The 24,673-nt window shown below is 36.2% G+C and overlaps 1 protein-coding gene across 1 annotated transcript; it reads right to left on the minus strand.

Moving 5' to 3' along the window:
- Positions 1-22,543: 22,543 nt before the first annotated feature.
- On the minus strand, positions 22,544-23,039 carry LOC101718636 (small ribosomal subunit protein eS24). Its single transcript, XM_004862550.3, has one exon. The coding sequence runs from the start codon at positions 23,037-23,039 to the stop codon at positions 22,647-22,649; it is 393 nt and encodes a 130-aa protein (XP_004862607.1). The 3' UTR covers positions 22,544-22,646.
- Positions 23,040-24,673: the final 1,634 nt, after the last annotated feature.

The following is a 24,673-nucleotide window of genomic DNA, read 5'->3' on the forward strand; positions in this document are numbered from 1 at the left end:
CCTTTCTCTATCAAACCTATAAAAATGTACCAAGCACAGGAGTATGACATGCAGGTACTTGAAGACGTATGACATGCTAACACGGATAAAGCTCAACCCCCGGACTTCAGTAGTGCCCTGTGTAGTGAGGTACACACTTCTTCACAGGACAAAGAAGAAAATGATCACAAAGAACAAATAGCATTTGCAGACATCTTACTTTCTACTTAGCATTATGTTAAACAAAAGAAGCATGAAATATTATCCCCAGTTTGCCAAGTCCCAGAAAAGGCTAAATATATTCTTTAGTCACATCCTAAGAAAGAATGACGCTGGGACCATCCTTGAAAACCATCACTACATCCAAAGAAACTGAAGTCAAAGATTGACCCCTTCAATACGAGAAGGTAGAGGACAAATGAACTAATTTTATCTTGAGGGAAACTGAATAGAGAAGAAAAAATTATGGGAAGAAGTGGTTCATTTAGGCCATTGAAGAATGAGGATTTTGATGATGAGGAGGAAATGCATTGGTAGTGGGCAGAACACTATAGAGAGGGGCAGGGAAAGATGAGAACACAGAGCACAGCTAATGTGAATAATGGGAACTTGATGAGGCTTGTTTCCAGAGCTCAGAGAGGAGAGCATAAGGCCCTATAGAGTCTATGCTGCCATGTGACTCCATACATACATTTTTATTTCTGAAGGGACAATCAGAATTAAAGAGACTACTCTTGGAAACAATCTACATCTTCCCTTCATAGATAAAATAAAATTTAGAAATTCAACCTGTAGAAGGAAAAGATGAGAAAAAATATAGGAAATTCTTAGCTGGAAAAATGGAAAAACATATGTATCTGAAGTAGAAGCATATTTACTCTGAACTTTTCACAGTAGAAACCCACATATCAGAAAGATATATTTATTTTTTGGTGGGTGTAGGAAATTGCAAACAGTCTCTCCACAATCCATGCCCACCTAGAACCTAAGAAAATGAACTGATTAAGAAACAAGGTCTTAGCAAATGTCAAGATGAGGTCATATGGATAAAGATGAGCTCTAAATTTGAAGACTAGTCCCTTAGAAGAAGGCCAGGTAAAGACAGAGACACTCACTGAAGGAAGGTGGCCATACGAAGACAGGCAGAAATTGGAATATGCCAATTACTAGCATTCACCAGATTCTAAGAAGAGATATGGGAAAATTCCCCTCTAGAACTGTCAGGAAGAACATGACTTACTGAAACCTGGACTCCAAGCTTCTAGTCTCCAGAACTGTGAGAAAAGACATGTGTTTCTCTAAGCCCCTTGATTTGCTATACTTTGTTATGGCAGTTCTAGCAAACTAATACAGTGCACAATTGAAAAGCTCAACTAATCCGGAACAAATAAACTTGGTCATGATATGGCTACTGATTCTAGATTACCAGAAGTTAGAAACCTTGGAAAGGTCATAGACTTTGTGGGAACAGGTGCTGTAAAGCTCCACACAGCTGTCTATTTGAAGCAGAACAAAAATGTGGATTAAATAAATAAATGTTTCTCTTTTTTTTTGGTATACTAGTTGTGCCCTCATTTGTTTTCTAATAGTAGACTCTAAAATCAACAAAGATAGCATGTAGTTACCTTACCTCCCTCCCGTCACTATCTACCCTTCCATCCATTCATCCATCCATCTGATAGAGAATTAGCTCAGTTATGCCAGTGATGTTGAATCTATATGTATCCATGAAATAAGAGTCAAAAGAATCAGAGGTCAGGCAAAACATCATCTTAAAGATAGCTTTCAACCAAATGGAAAGTAGACGCGTTGGTGTCCAAGAGGTCTCACATTGAGAAAGTTCATGTGTTGCTATAAATGCTGAAATTTTAGGCATGTCTATGTGGAAAAGGACCTGAGAGCAGAAAAAAACAATAACACAGGCACTCTATAATAAGAACTGTGCCAAACAGGAGAGCTTCCAGAGTCCTGTGAAGCTCTGAAACTGTCTTGGGCTAGAATTCTACTTCTCACCAACTTTCTTTCACTTCTTCTGCCAGTCCCTCCCTCTCCCCTCCCAGCTATGAATTCACAGTCAGGCAGTGTCAGTATATGCGGTGTGTTGCAGTGAAAATGCAAACACATTTTTTATAATGAACATATGGGAGACTCCAGTTGAAAAGAGTTCCGATCTTATCCCAAGCATGTTATTGGCTATGACTTCAGAGAAGCAGGCACCAGGCAGGATCAGGAAGCACACAGGCAAGAAGGCAATGATTCAGGCTTGACCGCTATTGCAGATTCCAAGTGCTGCCACTATGCCACAGCCTCCTGCAAGCAGCACACTAGTTTGGCAGGTGGCTTTCTGTATATTTAGTACATAATTTTTATTCTATGGCACATGAACTTATATAAGGATGAAGAGCCTCATGCACACTCTACATGCCTTGAAATTTTAATATAAACATCAATATTTTAAAAATTTGAATTATAAAAAATTATGCATTCAACAATTGAAATAAACATTCAAGCAATTCCTGCATATCTGTACTGAGGGTTGCACATTATTAATGTTTCCTATTCTTTCTTTTTGTGTGTCCATTATATACAAATATAAATGTGTGCATTAATAGTAACATATATATGTATAAAATCATCTTAATATAGTACCTCTCACCTTTATAGGTAAGGCTATTCTTATACATAATCTTTATATAAACCATCGGTATTTTGGAAAAGATTTACCTTGACTTGCTATCAGTTTCACCAGGGTGATGCAAATTCAAAATGACAAAAATGTTAAAATTGAAATTATTTTTCTCTCTCAAATCAAATTACATGTTTAAATGCCAGCTCCAAGGTATTTCCTTCAGGATTCATCTTTTGCTACAGTCGAGGAGGAAGGCATATCAGTACAGATCTGTCAGCGGTGAGCACAACCACAGGCAGGGCTGGGAGTCACAGGAGTAGCGTTACTGTTTACTGCACAGTGGTAACTAAAGGTCATTGAAGCAGCTGTCAGGTTAGTGCATCAGAAAACTGCAGCTATCCTCTTAGTCAAGGGTATTACCATCCCAATGAGATTGCACCTGGTGATCTGAAATAATTTCTCCTCCAGCAATGAGGTTTCCTGCAGTGTAACCGGATGCTCTTGAATAGATGGACAAGAACTCGGGCATCAGTCTCTCTTAGGTTTGTAGATTTTTTAAAAAATTTGTGTGGAATGTAACTTAGATTTATTTTAGTCAATGAAGTAGAATGAGAATATGGTAAGGACTGAGTCAGATTATAATTAGTGCAGGGCAAAGGATAAAATAACACATAAGTTTGGGCTTTGTTTCTCCTTATTATACAGGACTTGAGAAGTAGCTGATTGCCCCTTTTAAGTTGAAATGGTCTCTTTCAATTGGTCTTCTTATTAAATGTCCCAAAGGATCTTTCTGAGTGTTTGTCCAAACCTGTTGACTATTTCTTTGTTAAAAAAAAAAAGAAATTGTTTGCAGCTATAGTTTGGATACTAAATGTCCTGCACAGACCCATTCGTTAAAGCCTTGGTCACCAAGATGACACTATTGGATGACAGTAGCACCTTTAATGAAGTGGCCAGTGGGAAGTACTGAGGTCATAGGGGATGTGCTCTTGAAGGATATTATAGGACTTGATCCCCTCTTCACTCTTTGATTTCCCAGCCTTGAGTTGAATAGTTTTGCTCAAACACTTCTGACAGGATGTGCTATCTTGCCAAAGGCCCAAAGCCTATGAGCCAAACAAGGGCAGGAAGCTCCAAACATGGGAGCCAAAATAAGCCTTTTCTGTTTGTGAGTTCATCATCTCAGGTATTTTGTTACACCAGGAGAAAGCCAACCAGCACTCTCGCATACCTTCTTACCTGGGTTTTGCAGTAAGTCAAGTATGGTTTCAACTCCCTAGGTGTGAGATTTCCAAATTTATTCCTTGTGACACAGAAAGCCACCTAAGCAGTGACCCTGTGCAGTAAGCTGAATTCTGAAGGCTTTCTCCTCCAATGACTTTTGTCTTATTCCTGCTAAGCCTATTTTAGCTCTATATGCAAATCTGAGTGGCTGAGATACCACTAAAGACAGGAGAATTAAGTACTGCCATGAAAAACTGCAGAGTTTAAGTCTTCTCTAAATTTTCCCATCTTGCCTTTCCTCCATTTCTATTTAATCTTTGGACTCTCAAACCATTTTCTGATATTTTCTACACATCTATATGAAAGAGGGTTTTATTTTATGAATAGAAGTTTCTCAGAACAGCCAAGTTCTATTTATATGATAGCACTCTCTGCATACATAATGATTTTTACCTTAAATGATAAAATTTACTTTCAAAACTCTTTTCTATCCACAAAATGCTCTAAACTGGTATCATTACTGGGCTTATCATGAAACATCTTACCTACTTACGCAGTTTCAAAGTCTAGAAAGGTACAGTGAATACAGTAGACCTTCAACATTCACAATTTTAGCATTTACAGCATTGATTATCCATGTAGAATATGCTCAAGGAACATAACATAGACTGGCTGGTAATTTTGCCATAGTAAGAGATTAAATTGGCGCATACCAAGATGCTAGTTTATATAAAAGTAACTTTACTAGTGAAAGCAGCTAACTAATTACACAGTATTTGCATCTCAACAACATTTAATATTGTTTGCTCAATATAGAGACAGTAACACAATGTATTTTTGTGAGAAAAAATGTAAATCAGGTGAAAAATCTTTAATAAAAGTTGGAAATACTGTTACTTTTTCATATGAAGATATATGGTAAAAAGTAGGAGCCAAGGACATTCTATTAAGGGTGCATGCATATTGATATCCTCAGAAATTGGAAACATGACAACAGATTTCCATGTCCCTTCCTTAAACTATCTATTACAGGACAAGTGTTTTTATCCTAAGTTAACCATTTTAGAGGGACAAATTCTCTATTACCAATTGGAGCTGTCAGTGTCTGCTGTTCTGCCAAACTGCCAGAATACTGGGAGAAGACAGACCCAAGTCATCTAACAGGTTTTGTTTTAAAAGAAGACTAGCAATATGCTATGAAATCTAAGAGAAAAGTCAAGAAGAAAGCTATGCATTAGTGGAGGGAAAATAGAATGCTCAGACTTGAACCTACCTGAAATACATGACATTTTTAATGGAGAGAAACACTGAAGAAAACACTAAATTTTCTTCAAACTAAAAAAGACAAAAACATAAGGGAATATAACACATAAAAGACATATAAAGAATCTACTCTAGAAAAAGATGTACCACAGGAAACAAAAGAAAATTGTGGACAACAAATTCAGTTCTCATGAACAAAATATAGACTCTGCAAGGTAGGAGACCAAAAAAGAGATCAAACATAAGCTCATTTGACAGCAAAATGAGACAAAATCACAAAAGGGCAATGCAAGAAAAGCTTCTATTTATCATCACAATAATAAAGTACCTAGAAATAAATCAAATGTTAAATCTACAGAGCCATTTTGAAAACTGGATAACATTCTACTGAGACACATGTAGGAAGAATTGACTAAATGTAGAAATATGCATTCTTTATGAATAAGAAGTATTAACAAAATTAAGAGCTTTTATTTCCTAAAAATCTTCCAAAGTCAACAAAAACTGAAAGAAAGTTAAGACGCTATCAAGATGACGAGAATATTTCCAAATTATGTTGAAGGAATCGACCTGCAATAGAAACTTTTTGAAAGAAAATGCAACTGAGTGGAGGGTACTTCTACCATATTCATAGTAAATATGGTAAAGATCCGTAATACTTAAATCGCATCGCTAAGAATCCAAATATATGTGAATATCTGTTAAAATTGATTGTTGGAAAGGTGAGCACATCCCATTGATTTAAGTAGCCAGTAAATTAAATCTTCAGATGTCTACAGTTGTTGTTGTTGTTGTTTTTTGGGTTCTTTTGAATTTTTTACCAAATAAGAGATCATCTATCAGGTATAAATTTAGGCTTGTCCATCTGTCCAGCCTCAAATATCAAAACACGTACTAAAACATTTTGTAGTCAACATTTTGTGCATCTCAAATCTGTATCATTTTCCAGTTGCCCTTGTAACAAGTTAACAAAAATAATGAACAATCTCTTCAACTCATACCAATCTATTCCTTAGAGATCGGAGTCTCCAGTGAGGCTTTGGGAGCTGAAATCAAGGTGGCAGATGGGTCGGTGGCATGTGGAGGCCAGGCGGAAGTATATTTTGTGCCTATTCCATCACGCACAGATTTCCCCATGTTTAGACCCAAGGTCCCACACCATGTTGGCCCTTTGTTCTCTGCCTTCACCACCACAGCACACTCTCTGAATCTCCTTTCCCTTCTGTTTTCATGAGAACCCTGTGATGACAGGGATCCCACCCAGATAATCTCTCCATTAGAAGCTCCTGATGTAATCCCACATCTAAAGTTCCTTTCTCCATGTAAGGTAACATATTTACGGTTCCAAGGATTAGGAAGTAGGCAGCTACGCAGGGCAGACAGATCTGATTCAGCCTACCACAGTCTCATTATGATTATCCTCGTTAACGATCAAAAAATCCAATAAACACTAATACCGCCGTGTCTACATGTGTATGTGCATTTGTGACATTGGAGCAGTGAAAAACAACTTCCCAAATGCTGCTGCATCTTGTATGTGTCCTATTAGCTTCTTCACTCCAGCTGCTGTTGCTGCTGCTGCTGCTGTTTTTGAGAAATCGACAATGAAAAGTACCTTGCTCATAAACGAATGAGGAAAGGTTTAAAATAGTTTTGTTTTGCATTTGTTTAATCATTTCACACTTACACTTTGAATACCTAATAATTACAATAATTATTAAAATCATAGTAGCTGTCATTTGTCAAGTGCTTTCTATGGGTCATTGTGCTAAATTGCTTGATTTAATAATTGCCCAATTTATTTATTCTTAATCATCCTAAAACCAGGATATTGTTCTGTATTTTTCACCATATGGACTTGACAATTCCAAGACTAAAAGAGCTTTGTAAAAGTTACAAGCTAGCAGTTTTAGGAAGAATATTTGAACTCAGTGACTTTAAAGATCCCAACTTCATAGACTTTACCTGTACAAAACTCTGGACAATAGGGACCAGTGGAGTGATCTCTTGCCCTGTGCTTCTGTTGCAGGGGAAACGCAGACCAAGAGGCATGAACAAAAGGGTGAGTCATGCTATAACGGAAGAAGCATAAGAAGCAGCAGGACCACACAGGCAGGCATCCAACCAGACAAAGACAGAAAATCCTTTTCCTGGGAGGTGATACATACTGAAGAACTTGTATAAGGGCAGGTTAAAGAGTAGTCAGGGGAAGATTCCAGACTGATTCAACAGAATGAGCAAATGCCTAAAGGCAAGAGAACATGGAGAATTAAAGGGAGTAAAGGAAATTCATTAGGGGTGGACAATAAATGTCAACAAGAGGATAAGCAAATGGTTGGGGAGGTCCGTAAGGGACAAATTACGCAAGACCTTGTAAATCATGTTAAGGATTTTGAACTTCATAGAACCTCATCAAATAGTCAGTCCCTTGAAAAATTTTAAGCAAAGAAAAGACTTCACTGAATTTGCATATTAGATGTTATGAAGCATGACTTAAGTGGTGGCAATACTAGAAATGAGGAGGGCAGACAATAAATGGCTATAAAACTGGTCATCATGGAAGTGCATATATAATATATATTATGTTATAAAGCTCATATATATATTATTACATATATTATATATCATATTACATTATATATATTATATCTTTTCTATTCTTGGAAACAATTGTTGAGAAAAAGACAAAATTCACATGGATTTTTAATACAAAACACACGACTTAAAAGAAGTGGCATACCTGCAAGACAATTCCTAAATCTTTCTCCAACTACCTCCCCACACCTTGTGCCCCCCATTAGAATATTCTGCTCTGCTCTAAGGGATACATTAGTAGGCAAGCTCAGAAGCACAGGGTCTTGTTTGATGCAGTAGCCTCAGTATTCCCATAAAGTAGACCATGAGATAAAAGCTTGCACAAGAGTAGTTTATTTAGGAATGGTCTCAGGAAGCAGGAGTGAAGAATAGAAGAATAGAGGAGGGAAGGAAAACAAAGACAAGAATGCATTTTCAACTCAGTGGCACATTCTGGGGTGCCCAATAAAATGCATCTAAGAACTTCACTCCATGGAGATAAACTGAAAACACATTTATCTTGCATTGCTCAGGCTTCCTCACTCATTGTTCACGGCTTGCAGATCTTAGTGCCTGATGGGTTCCCACAGGCATACGAGCTGAGAATCTCCAGGGTGGGTAGAGGCCATCCTCAGAAGGCCCATAGGGAGACACCAGCAAGCTGTAATCTTATGAAGCTGATTGAAGTTTGCATAGACCATTGTTACAACCACAGCCAGAGACAGGTTCAGAGCTGTGATTTGTAACAGCACCTGTTGCTATCTGAAGTTACTTTTTTGCTGAATTTGTCACATGTGTACCACTTCCCTTCCCATTAGATGACAAGATGCTTTTCTTTTAACTGCCATCATTTCAGTCCTAGAACTCAGACTGACACCAGATGCTTTAACTGATGAGTGACAGCAAAGTCCCAGTGTCTGCCACATATGTTTGCTCTGTAGGATGGTAGGATTTTGTGTTTGGTTTTTTTTCCAACTTAGCAAAAGTTCATTTAGTATCCTCCTCAAAGAAATACTCTAGCTACAACAGATTAGACAAAAGACTATCTCAAGGAGTGGAAGCAACTCACCCTTATCAATCAAGAGAAAGCTTGATTTTTTTAACCACCACCATAATCTATTCAGTAGAGCTACCCACATGAGATGCCTCTAAAATAACCAATTATATTACATTCTTTGGAAAGTATGCAAAGGAAGAGGGGTTTGGCTCACCCGTACATGCTTCCCCTGACTGATGCTGGTCATTTATGAAATTTTTTGTATACTTCAAAAACCAGGACTCTGAACCAGGGGTAAGAGTGCTAAGGTGATGAACAAAGTCTCTGTTGCATAACCCCTACCCATCTTGACTAACCCCCCAACAGGTCTGATTCCAACTGATTCTTGCAGAGATTCTGATCACAAAGATCTTTAAGAGGTCATATTTTTTTCCTTTTATTGTAAATGTTTTTCAGATCATTTTCTTCATTAGTACATATGTGCAGTACATATTGTTTACATTCCTGGTGTGAAGCTGATACATACACATAACCCATCTTAATTCTTTTTTTTCTTCTCCTTTCCCTCAATTCCTTCACTCCATCTCTTAATGTCCTTCTCATTTGAGAAAGTCATAATCTAATACTGTGCTGCTTCTCAATTCCCAACCAAATTTTAATTGAAACAATTGGGAACAGATTTAGAAATAAGCTATCCTTTTCTTCCCAACACACACAGCTCTCAACCTGCCTTATATATGGGCAAGAGAAAATTAAGGCCAAAAAAGTGAAGAGAGTGCTCTAAGTTACTCAGCTATTTTGTGACAGAAACGAAATGAGAGTCATTCTGCATGGCACAGTTCTTTTTGCAGAGCAATTCAATAGAGTGTGCGTTACTGATAATGCTTTTTTGAGTTTTGTGTACAAGCCACAGGTTCTTACTGCTTTCCACTGACCTCCCTAAGACACATAAAGAAGCCTGCAAATGCCTTGAGGGTTAGAAATGTATCTTTTATCCAGTGCCAAGCACATTGTAGGATCTCAAAAATATTTGCTGTAAAATGAATTTCTATAGCTGTGGTATTAGTCATCCTAAAGGAGGATAATAACCTTTTCCCAAAAATACATTTTTTCTCTACTGCCCCAGTTACTTTCCTCTGTCTTTGTTTATAGTCAATCAATATCACTATTAAGGCGCCTCCAGCTTAGTTGTTCTCAGGTTGGGAGCCTTGTCTGTTGGACAGCCCGACTTACCACAGAGATACCAAACACCCTTTCAAAATCTATTACTCAGTCAAGCCTCAACTCCACTGCTTTAAAAACCATTTCTTCAAGGTTTACTTTGAAGTTTTCTTTCTCTTCGTGTCAGCAGGATAGCTGTGACTCTTATTTTCAGCAGGCCCTTCTTTGAGTACTGGTGACCCTGCAAGAGAGATTTTCATGTAACGTAAAAGCTTTCTGTCAGCAGTTCAAGTTTTCTTTCATTAATCTAGTTTGGAAAGAGACTCTTGCTCAGTTTCTGTAATTATCATTACTACTTTGCTTAATGCCAATTTTCAAAGCTAGTCCAGCAATACAGGTGAACTAAACTAAACAGAATTACACAAGATAAAAATAAGTCTTTCTGAATTTTTATTTTTGCTAAAGGTAACCTGTATTGTTAGATATTAGAAAAGATTTGTTAATAAGGAACAGATTTAGTATCATGATTTAAAAATAAGACCAGTTTTGACTAACCTGATTAACAATTTGTACAGCATCTTACACATCGCTGTATTGGTTTTCTCTTACATTTTTATGAAATAAAAAAAAAGTTGGTATGTCCTTCTTTGCAAGATATAGTAAAGCAAGCTTGTACCAAGTTTATCAATTCCCTATGTCCCACTTCTGGCCAATAGAAACTGGCTGAGAGTCCATTGGAGGGAGTAAAATTGGGAAAACAAACATTGGATAATGTCACAAGGATGTGGAGTGTTGAAGTCATGAGAAATGTAACAAAATTTCAGCTGTTTTTCAAAAAGCTTAGTTGGCAGAGACCAAGACCATCCTTGGGGGAAATCTATGCCATCAAAAGCAAAGAATGAGACAAGAGACCTCCAATGCTCTCCACTAGAGCCCACCTCTCAAAGGTTCCAGCACCACACAATAGTGCCCGTGGGAGCTAAGACTTTAATACATGGGCTTTTCTGATACATTCATCCAAACCATACCAAGGCAAAGTGTGGCTTGAATATCCATACATAGAATGGTCCAACTAGTTTATTCTATTCAAATAAATTGAACTAGGAAAAACAAAGAAGAATCTGGATCTCAGGGTGGGTTGTTGAATGTTAGCCATGATATCATAGAGGTGTATTTCAGGGAGCAGGGATTTGGGTGTTAGCTTAAATCCTAGGCCAAGGTAATTGGCTTTTGTTTTGTAGGCACAGCAGAGGTATTGAAGGTTATTGAGTACAGATTAATGTGATGCAGGCAGATTAATCTAGAAGACTGACAGCAACTGGAGAAAATAAAAAGTTAGGAACCATGACAAGAGCTCAGAGTCAACTAATAAGGACAATAGAAGAGAAATAAGAAAGAATTCCAGAAGAGAGTCTCAGGTGATTTAAATTTTGAACAATCCAGTTGTTTTCTCTACAGAAAGCCCCTATCATGGATGTTTCTGCAAAATCTCTCGAGCACCACTGGAGAAGCACTTTGGCTATACTAGACAATAAAATGAGTTTTCAGAGGTCTTTTAAAAAGCAGACCTCCTAAAGGGCTTGGTGTGATCCAAGCTATGACCAGAATGCCTATAGAAATAATTCTTTAAGTTTAACAGAGAGCCATTTATTCTGGAACGAAAATGGGACTAATAATATCTGAAGTTGTATTTTGAAATTTTGTGGCATGATCTCATAGCCTGTTAAAACCTTAATGTCAGGCAGATAAGGGCAAGAGAATATTGCTTTTGAAAGAAAAGACACATCTACATCCTTGCCTGTAGGTTGAGGACTATAGTATAGCTTTTGGTTTCTACAAGGGAATTTTCCCTTTTCTCTCTTCTGTTCCTTCTTCTTTTTTGATATCCAATGGTAACAGAAGAGCAATGTCTGAGGTGGACTGCTACAAGTGTACCTAACACAGCACAGCTCATATAAGCAGCCCATGGTCTGTGCTCCCTCATTTCTCAGGACTTAATACCCTCCAGCCAGTGAAACTAACATGTAGAACATGCAATACCATAATATTATACAACCACATGGTTCAACAAACAGGAATGTGTCACACAGCACTTGACAGCTCTGTGTCTCTAACTCTTGTAAAAATAACTTAAATTATCACTTTCCTTAAGTAGTATAAACCCCTCCCAATTTCTTTCCCAGATCTTTCTACAAGAAAGCTTCCCACTATTAATGTCCATTAAACTTATGTGCATGTTTTTCATTAATATTCTGGTAACATGTAGAGACGGCCTCCTGGCCAAATATCACAGGAGTGGTTTATATGTGATGTGGCTTTCAATAAAACCTTAACACCTCTTGGCAAAAGAATTCCCAAGTTCTTGGATCACTTCATCCTTGCCAACAATGAAACAAAATACTCTACAGTTTTGGCTATTCTCACTTTCTCTTTGATTTCTTTTTCATAATATCCAGCTTTCCAGTATATGTTTGGTAATTTTTTTATTCACTCTATTTCTACTAACCAAAATTTATACTTTTCTGAGATTTACACTGCATATCTTCTGAATATTTCTAACAATTGATATTTCCCACTCCATAGTTCCACAGAGCAGAAAATTAATATAGGTTCAAATTTTTGAATTATAGTAATTATATCTTGTTATCCTATGGGTTCATTTAAAACCTGATAACAATTGATTTTTATTTTCTGAATTTCCTTGAAAAATTATCTAATAATTTATTTACCATTTTTTTGTGGCTCTGGGCATGGAACTAATTCCCCAGTCTTTTTATTCAATTACTAAATTTTTTAGATTTAAATTTAAAAAAATTTTTTGGTAGTAAAGTGTATTGAACCCAGGGCATTTTCACTGAGACATATGATATGTCTAGCCCATTTTGTGCATGTGTGGAATTAGAGGTGAGCACCACCACTCCTGGCTAATTTTTTTTGAATTGGAAGAGTCATGATTCAAATCCAGTAGTTTAGGATTCAATGGCCAGGACTTTAGGCCCTAATGGTAAAAGAAATAAGCAATGTCTTAAGCCATCCTTAATAACACATGCCAGTAAAGAATTTTAAATGAAAAGTTAAGTGTATGATCAAGATAAAATAGACACAAGTCTTGAAGACACAGGCATAGGCAAGGGCTTTCTGTCCCTTAAGCACAAGAGATAATGCTGAGAATTGACAAATGGGATCATATCAAATTAAAAGTCTTCTGTACAGCAAAGGAAACAGAGAGAAGAGACAACCTACAGAATGGGAAAAAAATTTTGCCAAGTATTCCACAGACAGAGCACTAATATCAAGAATATATAAAGAACTCAAAAATTTAGTCCCTCCAAAATTAAAGACCCAATCAAATAATGGGTAAATCAAAAAGAATATACATTTCTCAGAAGAAGTACAAATGGCCAATAAATACATGGAAAAATGCTCATCCATCACTGGCTATCAGAGAAATACTAATTAAAACTACACTGAGATATCATCTTATGCCAGAAAGTATAATAATCATCTAAAATCTAATAACAACAAATGCTGGAAAGGATATGGAGAAAAGAGAACTCTACAACATTGCTGGTAGAATGTAAATTAGTACAAACACTATGAAAATCAGTATAAAGATTCTTCAAAACACTAAAGAAAGAAATTCCATTTGACTCACCTATCCCCTTTCTAGGTTTCTTCCCAAAAGAGTTAAAATAATCACATTACAGGTAACATGCATACCGATGTTTTTGTTGTTGTTGTTGTTGTTGCTGTTGTTGTTGTTGTTTTGGTACCGGAGATCGAACTCAGGTCCTTGCGCTTGCCCAGCAGGCTGGGAAACCACTGAGCTAAATCCCCGGCCCATACCGATGTTTATAGCAGTGAAATTTACAATACCTAGATCTTGGAAACAGTGTATATGTCCATCAACAGATGAATGGATACAAAAAATGTGGTATTTAGGTGCAATGAAGTACTACACTGCCATAAAGACAGATAAACTTGAGGCATTAATAGGTACAAGGATGCAACTTGAAAACATAATGTTAAGTGAAACAAGCTCAAATATTGCATGGTTTCTCTCTCACACACACACATACACACAAATAAAGAACAAATTGGAAGAGATAAATAGGAAGTAAGAGAAGTACAAATATTTTCACAAATTTCAAATTGCATTATTTTTAAAACATTTCAATATATGTTAATTAGTTTCATTTGTATACTACTAATGTATCTTAGCTTGTTGAAAAAGAAAAATTTGTGTTATTATCTATTTTTTCTTTTTTGTAAGAATCTTTTTGGTTTATGTCTTGTACTCTGAGTAACTACTTTGAAGTTAACATTACACAGTGTAATAACTATTGTTACTCCCTTATTATTTGATCATAAAATTATTTTATTTCTTCATAAAATAAAAAAAATCAAATATCTTTAAAAGAACATAAACATTTCATGAAAGCCAATAGTATGAAAAGGGAATACAAGCAGAAACAAAAACTTTCAGGAAATAGTTAATAATGTAATCTGAAGGAGAATTTACAAGGACGGCAATTAGTGTCCTTGGTGGAATGAGTCTCTTTTCATGAGACAGGATCTAACTTGACATAATACTATGTTTTAGAGATCAAGGAGGTAAGTGAATTAAGACCTTAATAAAACAGTAAAATAGAGTTGTGAGCTTGGACAAGAAATAAGACAATTCTTTCAGTATCAAAGTAAACGAATGAAGGAATTGAAAGAACAAGATTACATTAAAAGGCCATGATGTAGGAATGAAGACATTCAAATTTTCATCTAATAACAACTCTAGACAGATATAAATTCTATGAAAAAATAGCCCAGGATAAGGGAAATTTTAATTATGAGGGGAAAAAGGAAGGAAATGAGTACAATTTTGAATAAGGCAGTCAAGGTAAATGTTGAGAACAGAAAAAGTGAGAAGGCTTCATGATAACATTTCTTAATGCAATTCGGCATCAATGTGAATGGCTTAAATTCCTTTTCTAAAAGACGAGGTAAGTCTAATTGAGCAAATGAATAATGAAACAAAGAGAGAAATAATCCAGTAATATAAAACTTATAAAGAACACATTAGAATAAAATAAGATAGGAAAGAACAAAATGAAAGTGAAATAAAAGATATGTCTGCTGATGGCCTTGAAAACATTCAAGGATTCCATATTTTGCATGTATACCTCTAACACAGTGATGCTCCTCTAAGTTTTGATATTTATCAAAAGAGATAGGGCCATTTACTTCCTTTTTTTCCCCAGTGCCCAGAATAGCACTGGAACGTAATATTTTTTAACAATGGATAAAATAAAAGAGAAATTAAAATCATGATTACTCATTTGTATTTGAATGGTAGGCATAGGCTAGCATTTCCATTCAATAAAAGCAAAGTAGACATTTGTATTGTGGAAAATTATGTTAACAAGCATCAAAGCAAGAAATGGTTTTTCATGCTAGTAGAATCTCATAGCTTGAATTATTATGAAAGAGAAACACGAGAAAAATTCAGTCTTTTTCATTTTTGAGAGATTTCTATATAACTTCACTCTGCCCCTCTAATTCAAATAGTATTTATTGAACACTGATGAACACAAGATACTGTAGTAGGTGCCATGAAAGATACATGTATATGTATAATTTATGTTATATTACATGTACATAGTGTATATAAAATATGTACACATTTTATGGCACCTAGTATTGTGTGTGTATATATGCACATATCCTCAAGTTGACAAACTAGTAGAGGAAAGAGAAATACATTTAGCCTCTCTGTATTATTTGTAAAAATATTGTATACCTATTCTGTGCCAAGACAGACCCACAGTATAAGGTGGCAAAGTGAAAACTCCTTCTTCTAAATCTGCATCATGATGTTTAGGACAGCTCTGGTGCTGGAGAGAGAGAAAACAAAAGAGACAAGATAGACACCCTCAGAGAACTAACATTCAAGTAGTGGAAGACAGTGAGCAAAGAGATCAGAAAGTGTAGATGCTAGTTCATGAGGTCTGTGTTGCGATATATTGTTCGAATGTACAAAGGTATCAGCTTTTTGTAAAACAGAAGATGTATTTACTATTATATCATCTTGACCGTAAGCAATTATTAAAATATGTATTCCTGTAGTATTTGCAGAATTTACAGAGTTTTCAGCTGCTTGCCCTAACTTGTTAGTTCCCTCTCCTGTCCTGATTACCTATCCCTCTGTGACCCCGTGCCTACGGTGCTGCTTCTGTTTGGTTCTCTCAATGAGAGGGCACCTAAACAACAAATTGTTTCTTTTGTCTCCAGTTGGCTTATTCACAGTGGGGCACTTGATTTGAACAAACCTGAAGAAGTCAGGCTGTAGAAACACTCAGGGAAAGATATGTTCACAAAGGTTTCTGCTCTGGAAAATTATACACTACTTTCAAAATGCCTCACCACATTTAAAAGTGTAATTATACCTTTCTTTTTAATGACTGACATGACTTATGTTTACAAGTGTTTTAGCTGACTTATGACAGTACACAGTGGTGTGTTGTACATTTGCAGGCAACATTTAAAACTTGACGGTAAAAACATTTGATGCTGTCTGTTGATGTTGCCTAAGTAATTTGCAATAAAACATGCAGCATGTGTATTTCACAATATTTTTAATTTTTGCACAGTAAATTTAACTATCGATTTTCCTTCTTTGCTGTATGAACTATTTGCTCAACTATGCTGACCTTGTTTCAGATTTCTTTGTTTTTCTTTGGCTATTTCTTCAGGTAAATTTTCTAGAAAGGTACTGTCCAATAGAGCTTACTGTGATGATTAAGATGTCAAATACCTGAGTTGTTCAAATGGTAGCAAGTGGCTACATGTGGCTATTGATTATTTGAAATTTAACTAGTGAAAATGAGAAACTGAAATTTTAATCTTGTTTGGTATTAATTAACTTAAATCTAAATAGCCACATGTGGCTTGTGGCTACTGATCAGACTGGTTTTGAGTAGCACTGTCCACTGGAAATATCTTATAGACCACATATGCAATTTAAAATTTACTAATAGCTATATTTAGATTTTTTTAAAGAAAAATTAAAAGTTTAGAAATATATTTTATTTATATAAATCTCAATATTATCAGTTTACTCTGGAGTTGTCAAAAGTTACTGGATTTAACAGAAAGGAACAGAATAAACAGAAAAATAAAAAGACAGAAAGTAAAATGAGACAGGGAAAAGAAGTAGAATGATGGCTTACAGAGCTACCTAAAGGGAGGAATGGAGAGCTAGGATTCAGCAAGTACAGGGTAGCACAGCTATGTGAATGTAATGCCATAGAACTGTACATTTAAACATGATTATAAGATGATAAATTTTGTTACATGTATTTTACCATCGTCTTTAAAAATTAAAAAATTAAAATATGTGATTAGCCTAGTTATTACTCAATAAAAATTGCTAGTGCAATATTTTACATCATATTTGCTTACTAAGTGCTCAAAATCTGGTTAGCCATTTCTCACATGCATAAAGACTACACGTTGTCAGTGCCTACTGTGTTAGATAGAGCTCCTCTGTCAGTCATTTTCCCCTTTACTCCTGTGCTCCAACTGAAACCTCAATAATTTTTAAACTACACTGTAGTATTATTTATTCTCCATAAGAAGAGGGGCAAATTTAAGTTGATTAAATTAGATGTTTGGTCCAGAAAGGTGCCTGATAAATACCTTGCCTTCCCCCCAGGACCCTTTTATATTCATATTTGAATGATACTTACATGATTCCTTTTGAATTTTAGGTGTTCAATCTTTGCAGTGGAGTTTTTCATACCACGTTATAGTCCTAAAATATTTTAAGGAACTGTGAATCTTAAAATCAATAGGAATTTAGAATTAAGAAAATATGAGATTATTAATTATACTACTTAACAGGCACAGGTTATGTTTTATAACCCTCTAAATAATCCTAGTGGAGGACATTATTATTCTCATTTTATAGTTAGGAAATTGAGAGTGAATGCCATACATAGATTTCTCAAGTCATTGAGCTAATAACAAATAAAGTATCCAAACTTAGGTATAATTTAATCTAAAGCCTGGGAGTAACCAAATTAAGGTTTGTTATTTTTAATTCCTTCACTTAAGTGATGAGTAAGGAAAGTCTACACACTGCATAGTGATTCCTGGATGAATACTACTTCTTATACGCAGTCTAGATTGAAGTAGTCTGTCTCTACAAATAGAGTGTGAGTTCATCATTTTCTTTACCTTTCATACAATATGAATTCTGCACTTATTTTTGCTGTCAGAAAAGAAAAGATTCTAATGAAATAATCTACATTTTTAGGCATTTTATCACTGGAAGAGTTATTACCAACTAATATGCCTATTTCTGATGTGAGTTCAAAGTTTAAAACTATTAAAGGGATGAGCATCTGAAATGAATTCAGTCTTATGGATGAGGAAGGAAACAAAATGAAATTGTATTTACTGGTGTTGGGGCATGTGTGTAAATTTTGTTTTCTTAAAATTATGTGTTTTATTATATTGTTACATTGGAGTATAAGTCAGTATATGCAAAGAATACAGAAACTAATAAAGGGATTTCCACTAGAGAGAAATTTAGCACATAAAATTGACTACAACGTTGTTAGAAGGGCTGAAAAACAAAAGGGAGAGTATGAAGCTGAGGAGCCAGAAAGGGTGCTGTTATAAAAGGCAAGGCCCTTAATATTGTTATTCATACCAAATTCCTTTCTTTCTTGCTTTCTCCTCTCTCTCTCTCTCTCCCTCTCCCCCTTTCTCCCTCCCTGCCTCCCTCCCTGCCTCCCTCCTTCTTTCTTCCTATACTGGGGTTCAAACCCAGGGCCTTACACAACTTAAATATTTTTTTCTTTTTTGTGGTACCAGGCATTGAACTCAGGACCTTGTGCTTGCGAGGCAGACATGGTACCACTGAGCTAAATTCCTGGCCCCATATCTTAAGTCTTTTTGACTTTTATTTTGAGACAGAGTCTTGCTAAGTTGCCCAGGCTGGCCTCTAACTTGCAGTCCTTCTCAGCCTTGCAGAGTGCTGGAATTATACTGATCTTTTTCATGGCTTTATTTCATGGTGTTTCAGTACAGAAGGCATAGGTGACAATGGATGTTGTGCAGGGGAGGGCACAGTGAAGTGCTAACTTCACTTCCCGCAGCCACCACACAGTCTAATAGGAGCCATACATATTGTATCAGATGTTATGTGTACTTGTGCAACTTGGTGTGTAAAACACAGTGATTACCAATAATAGTATTTCAACCTACTTACCTGTGTGTCTGTGAAGACAGGCATTTATTTTTATTAAGCAGACATGTAAGTTTTCTTATGCAATTATTATACTTAGACTTTTATTATTTTAAAAAATGGTTTAACAAGTTAAAGTATAAGAAATAAAGAAAGCTTTATTACTTATATACATTAACTATATTATATTTTTTATGCAGTCCAAGACAATTCCTTTTCCCTGAATGTGTTTCAGGCAAACCAAAAGTTTGGACACTCATGATTCAGAGCAGAGGTGGACACCTATGGAATGCAAATTATTTCTTATTCTTTTAAGACAAAAGATTTTAATGTATGAGTTGTTTTTTTTTTAACTAAAATCTCAGTATGCAGGTTTAATCACAGTGTTGGCACTTTGTGATAAATAAGTGGGTTTTGGTTGCAGTTTGGGTACTTGGTCTCCATCACTAATTTAGAGTAAAAATCTATACATGGTATCTAGTTTTGATATTCAAAGAGTATTGCCATAATATATACTCACCAGTAAATGGTCCTCTACTTTTGAGGGTTATTTAATGAATAAATTTAGTCCTCAGGCTCTCAGCTACTTACTATGTTGGCATTCAAATTCTTCTACTTACTAACAATATACCATTGGGAAAAGTGACTATCCATCTCTACTACCTAACCCCACTGTGTTTGATCATATCTAAGTTCCTTTAAATGCCCAGAATACCAAATATGGTTGCATTTTTCTTACAGATTTTAGGTTGGAGACCTCTCGTTGGCATTGACTGCATTCCATCACACCTTTCATGAGGTGCCTCTTCTATTGGCTCACCAGACACTCTGTGTCCTCCTGGCTCTTCTTCTACACCACATCCAGCCTTTGTCCTATGTCTTTGTTGCTGTCCCTTTTTCCTCTGTTTTGTTTCTAAATACAAATATACCATAGATTTGTTTTACCCTGCACACCCTTCTTTGCTTTACCACACTTTCCCTGGGTAAACTCATTTCATCTTTGGGTTTGAATACCATCTGATTTCTCAGCTATGTCTCCACCGTACACCTTCCATCTCATGAACCATCAACTATCTACTCTCTGCTATTAGACTTTCTCACATTATCAAGTCAAAAGGTAACTCTTAAGGCAGATTCATTGATTGTGATCAATGTGCCACTCCAGTGGAAGATACTGACAGTAGGGCAGGGTCTGCATATTTATGGTGTGGGAGTATATGGAACTCTTCATACATTCTTCTCAACTTTGCTATTGTAGGGAACAGGGAGAGGGGATGTTATTAGAACTTCTGCAGTGAGTGCTACTCTCCTGAGAGCCACAACAGCACAAGGTAAATTAATTAATATATAGGCAGAAATGAGACTTAGAGAAGAAGCTGAGCTTTGGGCCTGATTAATGCTGCTCCAGGTGGCAAAGATGAAAGCACCCAAGCTTGCCACACCTTTATTCAGTACATTAGGAGTAACAGATGTCTCAGGGGTGGTGGCAATAATCCTAGAACAATGAGGAACATAAACAAATGAGGATCCTATGTCATGAGGAATTTATGTTGTAGAAATTTGTGCATTGCTAGGATGTCTTTAGGTCATATAATTCGCCCTGGAGTATCACAGCATCATGGGACCATTGAGGTCTTAGCTGTGACTGGAGGTGAAAACAGAGTTATGTCTCAACATGCGATAGCTGGCCTATAGGCAGGAAAACTAGGCCTCACCATAATTTTAATTGCGAAATGATTTTTCCTCAAAATTATGGAGAAATGCTCCCGACATGCTATGAATTTTTTTTTTTGGTACTGGGGATCGAACTTGGGACCTTGCACTTGAGAGACATGCTATGAATCTTAAACTGATCTAAAAATTATAAAATTGATTTAAAGAAAGAAGAAAAGGAAGGACATCATCATTTATGCTATAAGATGGATGAGACTTGAAGACATTATACTAAATGAAATAATCCAGTAAAAAAAAAAAATCATATCCTTACATAAGTTACCCGCAGTAGTCAAAATACTAAAGAAAGGATAAGGGTGGTTTCTAGGCATTAGAGGAAGAGAGCAAGAAGGAGTTTTTCTTTGATGGATACAGATTTTAGTTTCAGAAGATGAACAAGTTCTTGAGGAGGATAGTTATACAGCAAAGTGAATGGGTGCAATGCTACTGAACTGTACACTTAAAATGGTTAAAATGGTAAGTTGTACATTATGTAACTTTTACCCAAATTTTTAAAAAAATGTTCTTAAGAGAAAAAGGTAACTTGTGCTCTTTCCAAGCCTACCCACTCCTCTTCATTATCCTCAAAATCCAACATACTTCTTTCTTCTAAACAAACCAACAAACCAAATATCCTTAATTCATCTCATTCTCTCAATTCTAACTCCCAAACATACCCTAATTCTGTCTCTGCCTCTCCATCATTTTCATCACCACTTCATCATTGTCTTTATTCCTATCTTAGAATCTTCCTATTTACTGTTCTTTCTGCTGGCCTACATGTCATTAACCTTTCATATTATTCAGGCTTTGTCTTTCAGGGTTTCCTCAGGAAGGTATTCCCTAACTTCTTTCAAATGAAGCCACTCAATGCCAATGCTCTGCAGAATACTTAGTACATTGTGAATATGCTTATTTCTTTCATTGTTATCTGTCTTTTCATCAACCATACATAATATGAATATCATATGGTGAAAGAACTTTATTTTTACCTTGGTTACCTCTTTTGTTCCCCCCATCTAGCTCTGGACTAGGAATATACTTAGTACTCAATACAAATTCATTAAGCGAGTGAATGAACCACACTGAATTTTTAGATTCCTCAGTAAAGTAATTGTAATATCAACACTGGAGGTTGCTTTTGAGTGTTAGATTCTTGGTTAACTTCTCATCACTGAGACACAATATCTGATACTCACAAGTTAAAGGTACATCTTAGTTATTTTTCTTATTGATGAGACAAAATACCCAACACTCAAAGTTAAAGAAGGAAAGGTTTATTTAGCTCACAGTTTGTAGAGGTTTCAGGCCACAATCAGCTGGTTCCAAGGTAGGGTGGCTTGAGAAAGGGGAACCAACTTATAGCAGAGCCAAAGGTAGCAAAGCAAAAGCAACAATGGATGTTAACAGCATCTTTCTGCCCCATTTATAATATCCAGATTACTTTGGGCAGGTAGCACTCACATCCTTAATCCTCATCCCCTTGAGCCTAACCTTACACCATGAATCATTTCCAGCATCACATTCCACCTCTGAAAAATCCCCACCTATGACTGCTTGAAGTTTTGGGGGAACATCTAAACACAAGCCATAACACGGAGGAAAAATTTACTTCAGCTGACAGTTTGTAGAGGTTTCAGAACATAGTAGGCTGGCTCCAAAGCAGGACAGCATGCAATAGAGGAGAAATAATCCATGCTATGGCAGGTAGAAAGTAGCAGTCTCATTTTCTCTTTTTATTCCATTTATTTTTTTTGCGAAGTTTTTACAGTTTATTAATCCTCTCGTGAAAAACCCACAGTCACTGCAGACAGGCACTGCAAAATCTTTACTCCTTTGGCTGTTCTCCGATCTCCAGCTCACTTTTTGCCAGCATCAACATTGGCCTTTGCGGTGCCCCTAACTTTCTTCATTCTGTTCTTGTGTTCCTTCCGCTGCTTTCTTGATGTCTTTTTCTTCTCATACAGGCCGTGTCTTGCAAGTCTATGTTTGGGTTCATTTTTCTTCACATAATCCAAAGAATCATAAATCATGCCGAAGCCAGTTGTCTTGCCACCCCCAAAATGGGTTCTGAGTCCAAATGCAAAAGTGACATCCGGTGTAGTCTTGTACATTTTGGTGACCTTTTCCCGAGTTTCTGTCTCAGGTACTGTTGCTTTCCCGGGATGAAGGACATCAATGACCATTTGTTTCCTTTGAAGTAGCCGGTTGGTCATGAACTGCCAGGTCCAGATAGTTACCATGTCATTCATGATGGCCACAGATCCTCAGGCAGCCAGGGAGGAAAAGAGCTCTTTTTATTCCATTTAGACAACAGCCCTACTGGCTGGTGTAAATCACATCCAGGGTGGGTCTTCTGCCTTTGGTAAATCCATTCAACTACACCCAGAACTATGCTAATCCAATCAGCAGAATGATCCAGTTATTACATACCCATGATCCAGTCACTCCCAAAAACCTCATCTGGAAGCAAGCGAGGCTTTGGAGAACATTTTGGAAAAAAGCCATGACATAGATGAAATACTTAGCACAGTGTCTGAAGCATATGCAGCAGCACATGGTAAAGGATAAGTGCCATTTTCTTTTTCTTTTTTTTCCCCCCATTAACTTTATTGGTACATTTTAGGTATAAAATACAGTTACATTCATCATTGGGATCTTGTACCATTACATGCGTATCTTGGTTCTTATTTTTTTTCCCCTTCCCTTAACCTCCCTTCACCCCCTCCACCCTTCCCAGTTTGCAAAGACCTTGTTTCCATTTTTTTCCTCTTCTCATACTTTTTCCTTTCCCTTTTTTCCCTTCCCCTACCCTTCCCAATGCCCCTGCTCTTTTAGACCTTTTCTTCCTGTTACACAATATCAGTTATACATTTTTTAAATTACAATATTAAGTTCTAGGAGACATTACCACAGATTTTACAGAATTTAAAAGGATATAGAAAGCATATTACAGAAATCTTTTGTGAAATAAATTTGACAACTTCTAAGAAGTACCTTGGAAGACAAATTAATGAAACTAACTCTGGAGGAAATATAAAATTTGAATAGGACCTATTAAAGAAAGTATATTCCTAGCTTGAAAACCTACCTATATGATAACAGCAGGCTCATAAACATTTTAACTGATAAATTATATCAAACAATTAAAGCAGAAAAAAGAAGGAACATTTCTCCCCTCATTTTAGGAACTCAACATTGTGCTAATCCTAAAACTGGATAAAGATAATAGAAGAAAAAAGTATGAACATAGATAGAAATTTTTTTTAACAAAACAAACTATTACAAGTCAGATCTGGCAGGATGTAGAAAGTGGTTTTTGTTATAGGGATGACAGTGTTGGTTCAGCATTGGAAGATCCACCCCCAAAAGTTATCATTTTAACAGAGGAAAGGAAAAAGCCATATGATCCTGTCACTAGTCGGAGAAAAAGTATTGGACTAAATTCTACAGCTGTTCATGGTAAAATCTATCTGGAGACTAGAAGTAGAACAGAAACTTCTCAACAGATTAAAGACATGTACTCCATACTTCCAGCAAAAACGCCTTATATGAATGGAGAAGATACAATGCTTTCTCCTTAAGGTGGGGAACAAGGGCAGATATGCTTACTCTTTATCTGTCCATTAAACTTTGAAACCTAGTCCCCACCAAAATAGTCTGGCAATAAAATGACACAGCTAGGATAGGATTGGCATGGCAGAAGCAAAATCTTTATATGAAGATGAACTGATCATCTACAGAAAAAATACTAAGAAATCTCTAGGAGCCCCTAGAACTTGTATTTGAATTTAGCAGGATTAGAAAACACAAGTATATATAAAAATTCAGGTCTGTGTATACTTGCTATAAATGAAGAATTGAATATTGAAATTTAAAAGTTATG

This window comes from Heterocephalus glaber, unplaced genomic scaffold (genome assembly GCF_053883595.1).
Source record: "Heterocephalus glaber isolate CG9 unplaced genomic scaffold, H.glaber_assembly_v1.0 deba00001481, whole genome shotgun sequence".
NCBI lineage: Eukaryota > Metazoa > Chordata > Mammalia > Rodentia > Bathyergidae > Heterocephalus > Heterocephalus glaber.

What these genes read in the sequence shown, in the direction of transcription:
- LOC101718636 (XM_004862550.3), bottom strand. Translation starts at nt 23,039, where the DNA reads ATGAATGACATGGTAACTATCTGGACCTGGCAGTTCATGACCAACCGG.